Raw genomic sequence first — 17,560 nt, 5'->3', positions numbered from 1 at the left:
AGGGTTAGGGTTGTGACTGGGCCACCATGGATGACTTGCGGTCAAGGTTGTGATTGTGATTGGGCCACCATGGATGACTTGCTGTCAGGGTTAGGGTTGTGATTGGGCCACCATGGATGACTTGCTGTCAGGATTGTGATTGTGATTGGGCCACCATGGATGACTTGCTGTCAGGGTTAGGGGTTGTGATTGGGCCACCATGGATGACTTACTGTCAGGGTTAGGGTTGTGATTGGGCCACCATGGATGACTTGCTGTCAGGGTTAGGGTTGTGATTGGGCTACCATGGATGACTTGCAGTCAGGGTTAGGGTTGTGATTGGGCCACCATGGATGACTTGCTGTCAGGGTTAGGGTTGTGACTGGGCAACCATGGATGACTTTCGGTCAGGGTTGTGATTGTGATTGGGCCACCATGGATGACTTGCTGTCAGGGTTAGGGTTGTGACTGGGCCACCATGGATGACTTGCTGTCAGGGTTAGGGTTTTGACTGGGCCACCATGGATGACTTGCTGTCAGGGTTAGGGTTGTGATTGGGCCACCATGGATGACTTGCTGTCAGGGTTAGGGTTGTGACTGGGCCACCATGGATGACTTGCGGTCAGGGTTAGGGTTGTGACTGGGCCACCATGGATGACTTGCTGTCAGGGTTAGGGTTGTGATTGTGCCACCATGGATGACTTGCTGTCAGGGTTGTGATTGTGATTGGGCCACCATGGATGACTTGCTGTCAGGGTTAGGGTTGTGACTGGGCCACCATGGATGACTTACTGTCAGGGTTAGGGTTGTGATTGGGCCACCATGGATGACTTGCTGTCAGGGTTAGGGTTGTGATTGGGCTACCATGGATGACTTGCAGTCAGGGTTAGGGTTGTGATTGGGCCACCATGGATGACTTGCGGTCAGGGTTAGGGTTGTGACTGGGCCACCATGGATGACTTGCGGTCAGGGTTAGGGTTGTGACTGGGCCACCATGGATGACTTGCTGTAAGGGTTAGGGTTGTGATTGGGCCACCATGGATGACTTGCTGTCAGGGTTAGGGTTGTGACTGGGCCACCATGGATGACTTGCGGTCAGGGTTAGGGTTGTGATTGGGCCACCATGGATGACTTGCTGTCAGGGTTAGGGTTGTGATTGGGCCACCATGGATGACTTGCGGTCAGGGTTAGGGTTGTGACTGGGCCACCATGGATGACTTGCGGTCAGGGTTAGGGTTGTGACTGGGCCACCATGGATGACTTGCTGTCAGGGTTAGGGTTGTGATTGGGCCACCATGGATGACTTGCTGTCAGGGTTAGGGGTTGTGATTGGGCCACCATGGATGACTTGCGGTCAGGGTTAGGGTTGTGATTGGGCCACCATGGATGACTTGCTGTCAGGGTTAGGGTGGTGATTGGGCCACCATGGATGACTTGCTGTCAGGGTTAGGGTTGTGATTGGGCCACCATGGATGACTTGCGGTCAGGGTTAGGGTTGTGACTGGGCCACCATGGATGACTTGCTGTCAGGGTTAGGGTTGTGATTGGGCCACCATGGATGACTTGCTGTCAGGGTTAGGGTTGTGACTGGGCCACCATGGATGACTTGCGGTCAGGGTTAGGGTTGTGACTGGGCCACCATGGATGACTTGCTGTCAGGGTTAGGGTTGTGACTGGGCCACCATGGATGACTTGCGGTCAGGGTTAGGGTTGTGATTGGGCCACCATGGATGACTTGCTGTCAGGGTAGGGTTGTGACTGGGCCACCATGGATGACTTGCGGTCAGGGTTAGGGTTGTGATTGGGCCACCATGGATGACCTGCGGTCAGGGTTATGGTTGTGACTGGGCCACCATGGATGACTTGCTGTCAGGGTAGGGTTGTGATTTGGCCACCATGGATGACTTGCTCTCAGGGTTAGGGTTGTGACTGGGCCACCATGGATGACTTGCTGTCAGGGTTAGGGTTGTGATTGGGCCACCATGGATGACTTGCTGTCAGGGTTAGGGTTGTGATTGGGCCACCATGGATGACTTGCGGTCAGGGTTAGGGTTGTGATTGGGCCACCATGGATGACTTGCTGTCAGGGTTAGGGTTGTGACTGGGTCACCATGGATGACTTGCGGTCAGGGGTTGTGACTGGGCAACCATGGATGACTTGCTGTCAGGGTTAGGGTTGTGATTGGGCCACCATGGATGACTTGCTGTCAGGGTTAGGGTTGTGACTGGGCCACCATGCATGACTTGCGGTCAGGGTTAGGGTTGTGACTGGGCCACCATGGATGACTTGCTGTCAGGGTTAGGGTTGTGATTGGGCCACCATGGATGACTTGCTGTCAGGGTTAGGGTTGTGATTGGGCCACCATGGATGACTTGCTGTCAGGGTTAGGGTTGTGACTGGGCAACCATGGATGACTTGCGGTCAGGGTTGTGATTGTGATTGGGCCACCATGGATGACTTGCTGTCAGGGTTAGGGTTGTGACTGGGCCACCATGGATGACTTGCTGTCAGGGTTAGGGTTGTGACTGGGCCACCATGGATGACTTGCTGTCAGGGTTAGGGTTGTGATTGGGCCACCATGGATGACTTGCTGTCAGGGTTAGGGTTGTGACTGGGCCACCATGGATGACTTGCGGTCAGGGTTGTGATTGTGATTGGGCCACCATGGATGACTTGCTGTCAGGGTTAGGGTTGTGATTGGGCCACCATGGATGACTTGCTGTCAGGGTTGTGATTGTGATTGGGCCACCATGGATGACTTGCTGTCAGGGTTAGGGTTGTGATTGGGCCACCATGGATGACTTGCTGTCAGGGTTAGGGTTGTGACTGGGCAACCATGGATGACTTGCGGTCAGGGTTGTGATTGTGATTGGGCCACCATGGATGACTTGCTGTCAGGGTTAGGGTTGTGACTGGGCCACCATGGATGACTTGCTGTCAGGGTTAGGGTTGTGACTGGGCCACCATGGATGACTTGCTGTCAGGGTTAGGGTTGTGATTGGGCCACCATGGATGACTTGCTGTCAGGGTTAGGGTTGTGACTGGGCCACCATGGATGACTTGCGGTCAAGGTTGTGATTGTGATTGGGCCACCATGGATGACTTGCTGTCAGGGTTAGGGTTGTGATTGGGCCACCATGGATGACTTGCTGTCAGGATTGTGATTGTGATTGGGCCACCATGGATGACTTGCTGTCAGGGTTAGGGTTGTGATTGGGCCACCATGGATGACTTACTGTCAGGGTTAGGGTTGTGATTGGGCCACCATGGATGACTTGCTGTCAGGGTTAGGGTTGTGATTGGGCTACCATGGATGACTTGCAGTCAGGGTTAGGGTTGTGATTGGGCCACCATGGATGACTTGCGGTCAGGGTTAGGGTTGTGACTGGGCCACCATGGATGACTTGCGGTCAGGGTTAGGGTTGTGACTGGGCCACCATGGATGACTTGCTGTAAGGGTTAGGGTTGTGATTGGGCCACCATGGATGACTTGCTGTCAGGGTTAGGGTTGTGACTGGGCCACCATGGATGACTTGCTGTCAGGGTTAGGGTTGTGATTGGGCCACCATGGATGACTTGCTGTCAGGGTTAGGGTTGTGATTGGGCCACCATGGATGACTTGCGGTCAGGGTTAGGGTTGTGACAGGGCCACCATGGATGACTTGCGGTCAGGGTTAGGGTTGTGACTGGGCCACCATGAATGACTTGCTGTCAGGGTTAGGGTTGTGATTGGGCCACCATGGATGACTTGCTGTCAGGGTTAGGGTTGTGATTGGGCCACCATGGATGACTTGCGGTCAGGGTTAGGGTTGTGATTGGGCCACCATGGATGACTTGCTGTCAGGGTTAGGGTTGTGATTGGGCCACCATGGATGACTTGCTGTCAGGGTTAGGGTTGTGATTGGGCCACCATGGATGACTTGCGGTCAGGGTTAGGGTTGTGATTGGGCCACCATGGATGACTTGCTGTCAGGGTTAGGGTTGTGATTGGGCCACCATGGATGACTTGCTGTCAGGGTTAGGGTTGTGATTGGGCCACCATGGATGACTTGCGGTCAGGGTTAGGGTTGTGACTGGGCCACCATGGATGACTTGCTGTCAGGGTTAGGGTTGTGATTGGGCCACCATGGATGACTTGCTGTCAGGGTTAGGTTTGTGACTGGGCCACCATGGATGACTTGCGGTCAGGGTTAGGGTTGTGACTGGGCCACCATGGATGACTTGCTGTCAGGGTTAGGGTTGTGACTGGGCCACCATGGATGACTTGCGGTCAGGGTAGGGTTGTGACTGGGCCACCATGGATGACTTGCTGTCAGGGTTAGGGTTGTGACTGGGCCACCATGGATGACTTGCTGTCAGGGTTAGGGTTGTGACTGGGCCACCATGGATGACTTGCTGTCAGGGTTAGGGTTGTGACTGGGCCACCATGGATGACTTGCTGTCAGGATTAGGGTTGTGATTGGGCCACCATGGATGACTTGCGGTCAGGGTTAGGGTTGTGATTGGGCCACCATGGATGACTTGCGGTCAGGGTTAGGGTTGTGATTGGGCCACCATGGATGACTTGCGGTCAGGGTTAGGGTTGTGATTACGTAACTCACCTATCTGTGACTGGGCCACCATGGTTGACTTGCGGTCACACAGAGGAGAGAAGGGCAGTCCTAGCTCCGCCTCCTTATCACCCTGGAGACACACAGCACATCATACGATCACATGATCAACCTGATGACATCACACCGTCAATACACGACCAAGACGTGGCATATGGGGGTGTAGTGAGATACCCAATGGGCTGGACGACTCTCTTCTCATCACTCATCTTGAAAAAACGTATATTAAAAACTTGAAAATCAATCAATTTGCCATCATTAACACAATGGAAAAATCTAATGATTTATTATTGAAATAGCATGGGCGACTGAGAAACACGAATAGGTACAATTTAAGGCCAAGTGGCAAACAATAATGCAGGCACTAGGGATGGAGGTGAGAGCATGTGGGTCTGGTCATGGATGGAGGTGAGAGCATGGGGGTCTGGTTAGGGATGGAGGTGAGAGCATGAGGGTCTGGTCAGGGATGGAGGTGAGAGCATGGAGGTCTGGTCAGGGATGGAGGTGAGAGCATGAGGGTCTGGTCAGGGATGGAGGTGAGAGCATGTAGGTCTGGGTAGGGATGGAGGTGAGAGCATGAGGGTCTGGGCAGGGATGGAGGTGAGAGCATGAGGGTCTGGGCAGGGATGGAGGTGAGAGCATGAGGGTCTGGGTAAGGATGGAGGTGAGAGCATGAGGGTCTGGTCAGGGATGGAGGTGAGAGCATGAGGGTCTGGTCAGGGATGGAGGTGAGAGCATGTAGGTCTGGTCAGGGATGGAGGTGAGAGCATGTAGGTCTGGGTAGGGATGGAGGTGAGAGCATGTAGGTCTGGTCAGGGATGGAGGTGAGAGCATGAGGGTCTGGTCAGGGATGGAGGTGAGAGCATGTAGGTCTGGGTAGGGATGGAGGTGAGAGCATGTAGGTCAGGTCAGGGATGGAGGTGAGAGCATGAGGGTCTGGTCAGGGATGGAGGTGAGAGCATGTAGGTCTGGTCAGGGATGGAGGTGAGAGCATGTAGGTCTGGGTAGGGATGGAGGTGAGAGCATGAGGGTCTGGTCAGGGATGGAGGTGAGAGCATGTAGGTCTGGTCAGGGATGGAGGTGAGAGCATGAGGGTCTGGTCAGGGATGGAGGTGAGAGCATGTAGGTCTGGTCAGGGATGGAGGTGAGAGCATGTAGGTCTGGGTAGGGATGGAGGTGAGAGGGTCTGGTCAGGGATGGAGGTGAGAGCATGAGGGTCTGGTCAGGGATGGAGGTGAGAGCATGAGGGTCTGGTCAGGGATGGAGGTGAGAGCATGTAGGTCTGGTCAGGGATGGAGGTGAGAGGGTCTGGTCAGGGATGGAGGTGAGAGCATGTAGGTCTGGTCAGGGATGGAGGTGAGAGCATGTAGGTCTGGTCAGGGATGGAGGTGAGAGCATGTAGGTCTGGTCAGGGATGGAGGTGAGAGCATGTAGGTCTGGTCAGGGATGGAGGTGAGAGCATGTAGGTCTGGTCAGGGATGGAGGTGAGAGGATGTAGGTCTGGTCAGGGATGGAGGTGAGAGCATGAGGGTCTGGGTAGGGATGGAGGTGAGAGGATGTAGGTCTGGTCAGGGATGGAGGTGAGAGCATGTAGGTCTGGGTAGGGATGGAGGTGAGAGCATGTAGGTCTGGGTAGGGATGGAGGTGAGAGCATGTAGGTCTGGTCAGGGATGGAGGTGAGAGCATGTAGGTCTGGGTAGGGATGGAGGTGAGAGCATGAGGGTCTGGGTAGGGATGGAGGTGAGAGCATGAGGGTCTGGTCAGGGATGGAGGTGAGAGCATGTAGGTCTGGTCAGGGATGGAGGTGAGAGCATGAGGGTCTGGGTAGGGATGGAGGTGAGAGGGTCTGGTCAGGGATGGAGGTGAGAGCATGAGGGTCTGGGCAGGGATGGAGGTGAGAGCATGTAGGTCTGGGTAGGGATGGAGGTGAGAGCATGTAGGTCTGGTCAGGGATGGAGGTGAGAGCATGTAGGTCTGGTCAGGGATGGAGGTGAGAGCATGTAGGTCTGGGTAGGGATGGAGGTGAGAGCATGTAGGTCTGGTCAGGGATGGAGGTGAGAGCATGTAGGTCTGGGTAGGGATGGAGGTGAGAGCATGAGGGTCTGGTCAGGGATGGAGGTGAGAGCATGTAGGTCTGGGTAGGGATGGAGGTGAGAGCATGTAGGTCTGGTCAGGGATGGAGGTGAGAGCATGAGGGTCTGGGTAGGGATGGAGGTGAGAGCATGAGGGTCTGGTCAGGGATGGAGGTGAGAGCATGTAGGTCTGGTCAGGGATGGAGGTGAGAGCATGTAGGTCTGGGTAGGGATGGAGGTGAGAGCATGAGGGTCTGGGCAGGGATGGAGGTGAGAGCATGAGGGTCTGGTCAGGGATGGAGGTGAGAGCATGTAGGTCTGGTCAGGGATGGAGGTGAGAGCATGTAGGTCTGGGTAGGGATGGAGGTGAGAGCATGAGGGTCTGGTCAGGGATGGAGGTGAGAGCATGAGGGTCTGGGTAGGGATGGAGGTGAGAGCATGAGGGTCTGGTCAGGGATGGAGGTGAGAGCATGTAGGTCTGGTCAGGGATGGAGGTGAGAGCATGTAGGTCTGGTCAGGGATGGAGGTGAGAGCATGTAGGTCTGGTCAGGGATGGAGGTGAGAGCATGTAGGTCTGGTCAGGGATGGAGGTGAGAGCATGTAGGTCTGGGTAGGGATGGAGGTGAGAGCATGTAGGTCTGGTCAGGGATGGAGGTGAGAGCATGTAGGTCTGGTCAGGGATGGAGGTGAGAGCATGAGGGTCTGGTCAGGGATGGAGGTGAGAGCATGTAGGTCTGGGTAGGGATGGAGGTGAGAGCATGTAGGTCTGGTCAGGGATGGAGGTGAGAGCATGTAGGTCTGGTCAGGGATGGAGGTGAGAGCATGTAGGTCTGGTCAGGGATGGAGGTGAGAGCATGAGGGTCTGGTCAGGGATGGAGGTGAGAGCATGTAGGTCTGGTCAGGGATGGAGGTGAGAGCATGGGGGTCTGGTTAGGGATGGAGGTGAGAGCATGAGGGTCTGGTCAGGGATGGAGGTGAGAGCATGTAGGTCTGGTCAGGGATGGAGGTGAGAGCATGTAGGTCTGGTCAGGGATGGAGGTGAGAGCATGTAGGTCTGGTCAGGGATGGAGGTGAGAGCATGTAGGTCTGGGTAGGGATGGAGGTGAGAGCATGTAGGTCTGGTCAGGGATGGAGGTGAGAGCATGTAGGTCTGGGTAGGGATGGAGGTGAGAGCATGTAGGTCTGGTCAGGGATGGAGGTGAGAGCATGAGGGTCTGGTCAGGGATGGAGGTGAGAGCATGTAGGTCTGGGCAGGGATGGAGGTGAGAGCATGTAGGTCTGGGTAGGGATGGAGGTGAGAGCATGAGGGTCTGGGTAGGGATGGAGGTGAGAGCATGTAGGTCTGGTCAGGGATGGAGGTGAGAGCATGTAGGTCTGGGTAGGGATGGAGGTGAGAGCATGTAGGTCAGGGATGGAGGTGAGAGCATGTAGGTCAGGGATGGAGGTGAGAGCATGAGGGTCTGGTCAGGGATGGAGGTGAGAGCATGAGGGTCTGGGCAGGGATGGAGGTGAGAGCATGTAGGTCAGGGATGGAGGTGAGAGCATGTAGGTCAGGGATGGAGGTGAGAGCATGAGGGTCTGGGTAGGGATGGAGGTGAGAGCATGTAGGTCTGGTCAGGAGATGCAGTAAAAACAAACAAAAAAAGCAAAACAAAATGGGATTTTTTACTAATTATAAAAAGATTCGTAAAATAATAACACGATCAACCTGACCAGAAATATTATCAGTAAACATCGAACAATCAATAACATGATCAACCTGACCAGAAATATTATCAGTAAACATGTATTTATTTATTTCACCTTTATTTAACCAGGTAGGCCAGTTGAGAACAAGTTCTCATTTACAACTGCGACCTGGCCAAGATAAAGCAAAGCAGTGCGATAAAAACAACAACACAGAGTTACATATGGGGTAAACAAAACATAAAGTCAAAAATACAACAGAAAATATATATACAGTGTGTGCAAATGTAGTAAGTTATGGAGGTAAGGCAATAAATAGGTCTTAGTGCAAAATAATTACAATTAGTATTAACACTGGAATGATAGATGTGCAAAAGATGATGTGCAAATAGAGATACTGGGGTGCAAATGAGCAAAATAAATAACAATATGGGGATGAGGTAGTTGGGTGGGCTAAGTACAGATGGGAGTCTCCAGCTTCAGAGATTTTGCAGTTCGTTCCAGTCATTGGCAGCAGAGAACTGGAAGGAATGGCGGCCAAAGGAGGTGTTGACTTTGGGGATGACCAGTGAGATATACCTGCTGGAGCGCATACTACGGGTGGGTGTTGCTATGGTGACCAATGAGCTGAGATAAGGCAGGGATTTGCCTAGCAGTGATTTATAGATGACCTGGAGCCAGTGGGTTTGGCAACGAATATGTAGTGAGGACCAGCCAACAAGAGCGTACAGTGTAGTAGTACAGTGAGGGAAGAAAGTATTTGATCCCCTGCTGATTTTGTACATTTGCCCACTGACAAAGACATGATCAGTCTATAATTTTAATAGTAGGTTTATTTGAACAGTGAGAGACAGAATAACAACAACAAAATCCAGAAAAACGCATGTCAAAAATGTTATAAATTGATTTGCATTTTAATGAGGGAAATAAGTATTTGACCCCCTCTCAATCAGAAAGATTTCTGGCTCCCAGGTGTCTTTTATACAGGTAACGAGCTGAGATTAGGAGCACACTCTTAAAGGGAGTGCTCCTAATCTCAGCTTGTTACCTGTAGCGTCTGCTAAATGACTAAAATGTAAATGTAAATGTATAAAAGACACCTGTCCACAGAAGCAATCAATCAATCAGATTCCAAACTGTCCACCATGGCCAAGACCAAAGAGCTCTCCAAGGATGTCAGGGACAAGATTGTAGACCTACACAAGGCTGAAATGGGCTACAAGACCATCGCCAAGCAGCTTGGTGAGAAGGTGACAACAGTTGGTGCGATTATTCGCAAATGGAAGAAACACAAAAGAACTGTCAATCTCCCTCGGCCTGGGGCACCATGCAAGATCTCACCTCGTGGAGTTGCAATGATTGTGTACGGTGAGGAATCAGCCCAGAACTACACGGGAGGATCTTGTCAATGATCTCAAGGCAGCTGGGACCATAGTCACCAAGAAAACAATTGGTAAAACACTACGCAATGAAGGACTGAAATCCTGCAGCGCCCGCAAGGTCACCCTGCTCAAGAAAGCACATATACAGGCCCGTCTGAAGTTTGCCAATGAACATCTGAATGATTCAGAGGAGAACTGGGTGAAAGTGTTGTGGTCAGATAAGACCAAAATCGAGCTCTTTGGCATCAACTCAACTCGCCGTGTTTGGAGGAGGAGGAATGCTGCCTATGACCCCAAGAACACCATCCCCACCGTCAAACATGGAGGTGGAAACATTATGCTTTGGGGGGGGGGGGTTTCTGCTAAGGGGACAGGACAACTTCACTGCATCAAAGGGACGATGGACAGGACCATGTACCGTCAAATCTTGGTTGAGAACCTCCTTCCCTCAGCCAGGGCATTGAAAATGGGTCGTGGATGGGTATTCCAGCATGACAATGACCCAAAACACACGGCCAAGGCAACAAAGGAGTGGCTCAAGAAGAAGCACATTAAGGTCCTGGACCTTAATCCCATAGAAAATCTGTGGAGGGAGCTGAAGGTTCGAGTTGCCAAACGTCAGCCTCGAAACCTTAATGACTTGGAGAAGATTTTCAAAGAGGAGTGGGACAAAATCCCTCCTGAGATGTGTGCAAACCTGGTGGCCAACTACAAGTAACGTCTGACCTCTGTGATTGCCAACAAGGGTTTTGCCACCAAGTACTAAGTCATGTTTTGCAGAGGGGTCAAATACTTATTTCCCTCATTAAAATGCAAATCAATTTAAGATAATTAAGCGTCTGCTAAATGACTTAAATGTCAAATGTAAATGCAAATTGATAACATTTTTTACATGCGTTTTTCTGGATTTTTTTGTTGTTATTCTGTCTCTCACTGTTCAAATAAACCTACCATTAAAATTATAGACTGAACATGTCTTTGTCAGTGGGCAAACGTACAAAATAAGCAGGGGATCAAATACTTTTTTCCCTCACTGTATATGGGGCTTTGGTGACAAAACGGATAGCACTGTGATAGACTACATTCAATTTGCCGAGTAGAGTGTTGGAAGCTATTTTGTAAATGACATCGCCGAAGTCAAGGATCGGTAGGATAGTCCGTTTTACGAGGGCATGTTTGGCAGCATGAGTGAAGGAGGCTTTGTTGTGAAATAGGAAGCCGATTCTAGATGTAACTTTGGATTGGAGATGCTTAATGTGAGTCTGGAAGGAGAGTTTACAGTCTAACCAGACACCTAGGTATTTGTAGTTGTCCACATACTCTAGGTCAGACCAGTCGAGAGTAGTGATTCTAGTCGGGTGGGCGGGTGCCAGCAGCGTTCGATTGAAGAGCATGCATTTAGTTTTACTTGTGTTTAAGAGCAGTTGGAGGCTACGGAAGGAGTGTTGTATGGCATTGAAGCTCGTTTGGAGGTTTGTTAACACAGTGTCCAATGAAGGGCCAGATGTATACAAAATGGTGTCGTCTGCGTAGAGGTGGATCTGAGAGTCACCAGCAGCAAGAGCGACATCATTGATATACACGGAGAAAAGAGTCGGCCCAAGATTGAACCCTGTGGCACCCCCATAGAGAATGCTATAGGTCCAGACAACAGGCCCTCCAATTTGACACATTGAACTCTATCTGAGAAGTAGTTGGTGAACCAGGCGTGGCAGTCATTAGAGAAACCAAGGCTTTTTAGTCTGCCAATAAGAATGCGGTTGTTGACAGAGTCGAAAGCCTTGGCCAGGTCGATGAAGACGGCTGCACAGTACTGTCTATTATCGATCGCGGTTATAATATCGTTTAGGACCTTGAGCGTGGCAGAGGTGCACCCAAGACCAGCTCGGAAACCGGATTTCATAGCGGAGAAGGTACGGTGTGATTCGAAATGGTCGGTGATCTGTTTGTTAACTTGGCTTTCAAATACTTTCGAAAGGCAGGGCAGGATGGATATAGGTCTGTAACAGTTTGGATCTAGAGTGTCACCCCCTTTGAAGAGGGGGATGACCGCGGCAGCTTTCCAATCTCTGGGGATCTCAGACGTTACGAAAGAGAGGTTGAACAGGCTAGTAATAGGGGTTTTGACAATTTCGGCGGCTAATTTTAGAAAGAAAGGGTCCAGATTGTCTAGCCCAGATGATTTGTAGGGGTCCAGATTTTGCAGCTCATTCAGAACATCAGCTGTCTGAATTTGTGTGAAGGGGAAGCGAGGGGGGCATGGGCAAATTGAAGCGGAGGGTGCAGAGCTGGTGGCCGGGGTAGTGGTAGCCAGGTGGAAAGCATGGCCAGCCGTAGCAAAATGCTTGTTGAAATTCTCGATTATTGTAGATTTATCGGTGGTGATAGTGTTTCCTAGCCTCAGTGCAGTGGGCAATTGGGAGGAGGTGTTCTTATTCTCCATGGACTTTACAGTGTCCCAAAACTTTTTGGAGTTAGTGCGACAGGATGCAAATTTCTGTTTGAAAAAGCTAGCCTATGCTTTCCTAACTGCTTGTGTATATTGGTTCCTAACTTCCCTGAAAAGTTGCATATCGCGGGGGCTATTCGATGCTAATACAGTACGCCACAGGATGTTTTTGTGCTGGTCAGGGGCAGTCAAGTCTGAGGAGAACCAGGGGCTATATCTGTTCTTAGTTCTGCATTTTTTGAATGGGGCATACTTATTTAAGATTGAGAGGAAATAACTTTTAAAGAACAACCAGGCATCCTCTACTGACGGAATGAGATCGATATCCATCCAGGCCTGCTCGCTAAAGTGTTTTAGGGAGCGTTTGACAGTGATGAGGGGTGGTCGTTTGACCGCGGACCCGTTACGGACACAGGCAATGAGGCAGTGATAGCTGAGATCCTGGTTGAAGACAGCGGAGGTGTATTTAGAGGGTAAGTTAGTCAGGATGATATAAGGGTGCACATGTTTACGGATTTACGGTTGTACCTTGTAGGTTCCTTGATAATTTGTGTGAGATTGAGGGCATCTAGTTTGGATTGTAGGATGACCGGGGTGTTAAGCATATCCCAGTTTAGGTCACCAAGCAGTACAAACTCTGAGGATAGATGGGGGGCAATCAATTCTCATATGGTGTCCAGGGCACAGCTAGGGGCTGAGGGGGGTCTGTAGCAAGCGGCAACAGTGAGAGACTTACTTCTGGAAAGGTGGATTTTTAGAAGTAGGAGCTCAAACTGTTTGGGCACAGACCTGGATAGTATGATAGAGCTCTGCAGGCTATCTCTACAGTAGATTGCAACTCCACCCCCTTTGGCAGTTCTATCTAGACAGAAAATGTTGTAGTTGGGGATGGACATTTCCGAATTTTTGGTGGCCTTCCTAAGCCAGGATTCATACACTGCTAGAACATCAGGGTTGGCGGAGTGTGCTAATGCAGTGAATATCTCAAACTTCGGGAGGAGGCTTCTGATGTTAACATGCAAGAAACCAAGGCTTTTACAGAAGTCAACAAATAATAGTTCCTGGGGAATAGGAGTGATACTGGAGGCTGCAGGGCCTGGGTTAGCCTCTACATCACCAGAGGAACAGAGGAGGAGTGGAATAAGGATACGGCTAAAGCCTTTAAGAACTGGTCTTCTAGTGCGTTGGGTACAGAGAAAAGGGGGCAGATTTCCGGGCGTTAGAATAGATTCAGGGCATTATGGACAGACAAGGATATGGAAGGATATGAGTACAGTGGAGGTACACCTAAGCATTGAGTAACTATGAAAGAGATAGCATCACTGGAGGCACCAATTGAGCCGGTCTCTGCGTGTATGGGGGGTGGAACAAAGGAGCTATTTGAGGCAGTTTGAGAGGGACTTGGGGCTCTACAGTGAAATTGTATAATAAGAACTAACTGGAACAGCAATAGGTAAGGCATATTGACATGGGAGAGAGGCATAAAGCAATCACAGGTGTTATTCGAGAGAGCTAAGACAACAACTGGCAATGGCGATGAAAGTTTGGGCTGAGGCTAAACAGATCAACAGGACAGGGTACCGTGTAAAGGAACAGTTCAGCAGGCATCAGCTGTGCAGCTGAGTGATCATAAGGTCCAGTGAACAGCAATATGTGAGTCCGAGAGCAGTTCGAATTGGTGCTACAGCACAGGCGAGCAGGAAGCACGGCTGTTGTTTGCGTGTGCTAGCGGGCCGGGGCTAGCAGATGGATCTTCGTGGTCATCGCAACGGGAAGCCTGTTGAAACCACAGACGATTACGTCGGCAGACCAGTCGTGATGGATCGGCGGGGCTCCGTGTCGACTCTAGGAGGTCCTGTCCGGTTGACAGAGAGGTAAATAGCCGGGAGATGGGCCTGACTCAAGGCCAGCTCAAGGCTGATTAGCCAACAACAACATTCATTTGGTTGCAGCTAGCTAGTTGCGATGATCCGGTGTTAAAGGTCCAGTGATTCAGTGATTCCGGCAGAAAATCCGATAGGTTCTGGGTCGATAACGCGCTGTGCAGACAGTGCAGACTGGCCGATAATAGTCCAGGATAGAGCTGGCTGGTAGGTAGTGCAGGCCACGGACTATGGTGAAAAGCCGCTAACGGTGGCTAATAGCAAGTAGCTAGTTAGCTGGCTACTCCCGTCCGGTAGATAGAGAGGTAGATAGCCGGGATATGGGACTGGCTCGAGGCTGCTAGTTGCGGCTAGCTAGTTGCAATCCGGTGTTAATGTCCAGTGATTCAGTTATTCCGGCAGAAAATCCGATGTTCTGGGTGAAAACCGCTAACGGTGGCTAATAGCAAGTAGCTAGTTAGCTGGTTAGCTAGTTTCAACTGGAGATTCTAGATAAAAGGTAAGTCAATAATAGAATCCGTTCCACATTGAGTGAGGCAGGAAAGTATATTTAGTAGAAGGATGAAAAGTGTGATAGGGAAATATGTACGAAAAATATAAACAAATACAAAAAAAACAGGCTATTTACACGGACACACAAGAGTACTGGACCGCACTGCTACGCCATCTTGGATTCAAACATAGAACAATCAATAACACGACCAACCTTGGAACTATACTGAACAAAAATATAAACGCAACATGTAGAGTGTTTGTCCCATGTTTTATGAGTTGAAATAAAAGATCCCACAAAATTTCCATATTCACAAAAAGCTAATTTCTCTCAAATTTTGTGCACACATTTGTTCACATCCCTGTGAGTGAGCATTTCTCCTTTGCCAAGATAATCCATCCACCTGACAGGTGTGGCATATCAAGAAGCTTATTAAACAGCATGATCATTACACAGGTGCACCTTGTGCTGGGGACAATAAAAGGTCACTCTAAAATGTGAAGTTTTGTCACACAACACAATGCAACAGATGTCTCAAGTTTTGAGTGAGTGTGCAATTGGCATGCTGACTGCAGGAATGTTCAACATATCTGTTGCCAGAGAATTTAATGTTCATTTCTCTATCATAAGCTGCCTCCAACGTCCAACCGGCCTCACAACCGCAGACCACGTGTAACCACGCCAGCCCAGGACCTCCACATCCGGCTTCTTCACCTGCGGGATCGTCTGAACCCAGCCACCCGGAGAGCTGATAAAACTGAGGCGTATTTCTGTCTGTAATAACGCCTTTTTGTGGGGAATAACTCATTCTGATTGGCTGGGCCTGGCTCCCCAGTGGGTGAGTCTGGCTCTCAAGTGAGTGGACCTATGCCCTCCCAGGCCCACCCATGGCTGCACCCCTGCCCAGTCATGTGAAATTCATAGATTATTGCCTAATGAATTTATTTCAATTGACTGATTTCCTTATATGAACTGTAACTTAGTAAAATCGTTTAAATTGTTACATGTTGCCGTTCATATTTTTGTTCAGTATAGTTGTAATAAACCAGAACCCTATAAATCCTGTCAACACACCATAATAAACCAGAACCCTATAACTCCTGTCAACACACCATAATAAACCAGAACCCTATAAATCCTGTCAACACACCATAATAAACCAGAACCCTATAAAACCTGTCAACACACCATAATAAACCAGAACCCTATAAATCCTGTCAACACACCATAATAAACCAGAACCCTATAAATCCTGTCAACACACCATAATAAACCAGAACCCTATAAATCCTGTCAACACACCATAATAAACCAGAACCCTATAAATCCTGTCAACACACCATAATAAACCAGAACCCTATAAATCCTGTCAACACACCATAATAAACCAGAACCCTATAAATCCTGTCAACACACCATAATAAACCAGAACCCTATAAATCCTGTCAACACACCATAATAAACCAGAACCCTATAAATCCTGTCAACACACCATAATAAACCAGAACCCTATAAATCCTGTCAACACACCATAATAAACCAGAACCCTATAAATCCTGTCAACACACCATAATAAACCAGAACCCTATAAATCCTGTCAACACACCATAATAAACCAGAACCCTATAAATCCTGTCAACACACCATAATAAACCAGAAACCTATAAATCCTGTCAACACACCATAATAAACCAGAACCCTATAAATCCTGTCAACACACCATAATAAACCAGAACCCTATAAATCCTGTCAACACACCATAATAAACCAGAACCCTATAAATCCTGTCAACACACCATAATAAACCAGAACCCTATAAATCCTGTCAACACACCATAATAAACCAGAACCCTATAAATCCTGTCAACACACCATAATAAACCAGAACCCTATAAATCCTGTCAACACACCATAATAAACCAGAACCCTATAAAAATCCTGTCAACACACCATAATAAACCAGAACCCTATAAATCCTGTCAACACACCATAATAAACCAGAACCCTATAAATCCTGTCAACACACCATAATAAACCAGAACCCTATAAATCCTGTCAACACACCATAATAAACCAGAACCCTATAAATCCTGTCAACACACCATAATAAACCAGAACCCTATAAATCCTGTCAACACACCATAATAAACCAGAACCCTATAAATCCTGTCAACACACCATAATAAACCAGAACCCTATAAATCCTGTCAACACACCATAATAAACCAGAACCCTATAAAACCTGTCAACACACCATAATAAACCAGAACCCTATAAATCCTGTCAACACACCATAATAAACCAGAACCCTATAAATCCTGTCAACACACCATAATAAACCAGAACCCTATAAATCCTGTCAACACACCATAATAAACCAGAACCCTATAAATCCTGTCAACACACCATAATAAACCAGAACCCTATAAATCCTGTCAACACACCATAATAAACCAGAACCCTATAAATCCTGTCAACACACCATAATAAATCAGAACCCTATAAAACCTGTCAACACACCATAATAAACCAGAACCCTATAACTCCTGTCAACACACCATAATAAACCAGAACCCTATAAACCCTGTCAACACACCATAATAAACCAGAACCCTATAAATCCTGTCAACACACCATAATAAACCAGAACCCTATAAATCCTGTCAACACACCATAATAAACCAGAACCCTATAAATCCTGTCAACACACCATAATAAACCAGAACCCTATAAATCCTGTCAACACACCATAATAAACCAGAACCCTATAAATCCTGTCAACACACCATAATAAACCAGAACCCTATAAAACCTGTCAACACACCATAATAAACCAGAACCCTATAAATCCTGTCAACACACCATAATAAACCAGAACCCTATAAATCCTGTCAACACACCATAATAAACCAGAACCCTATAAATCCTGTCAACACACCATAATAAACCAGAACCCTATAAATCCTGTCAACACACCATAATAAACCAGAACCCTATAAATCCTG

The 17,560-nt window shown here is 48.9% G+C and overlaps 1 protein-coding gene across 1 annotated transcript in view; it reads right to left on the bottom strand.

The window, feature by feature from the left end:
• The window catches only part of LOC121557245 (calcium/calmodulin-dependent 3',5'-cyclic nucleotide phosphodiesterase 1A-like), a 111,188-nt gene that overhangs the window by 10,002 nt on the left and 83,626 nt on the right, over nt 1-17,560 (bottom strand). Inside the window, exon 12 of the mRNA XM_045224905.1 lies at nt 4,582-4,663. Coding sequence (XP_045080840.1) covers nt 4,582-4,663 — 82 coding nt within the window. The remainder of the gene's footprint in view (nt 1-4,581; nt 4,664-17,560) is intronic.

This window comes from Coregonus clupeaformis, chromosome 14, assembly GCF_020615455.1.
Source record: "Coregonus clupeaformis isolate EN_2021a chromosome 14, ASM2061545v1, whole genome shotgun sequence".
NCBI classification, from domain to species: domain Eukaryota; kingdom Metazoa; phylum Chordata; class Actinopteri; order Salmoniformes; family Salmonidae; genus Coregonus; species Coregonus clupeaformis.
The sequence above is the reverse complement of the archived record's forward strand: the minus strand, read 5'-3'. Positions and strand labels throughout refer to the sequence as shown.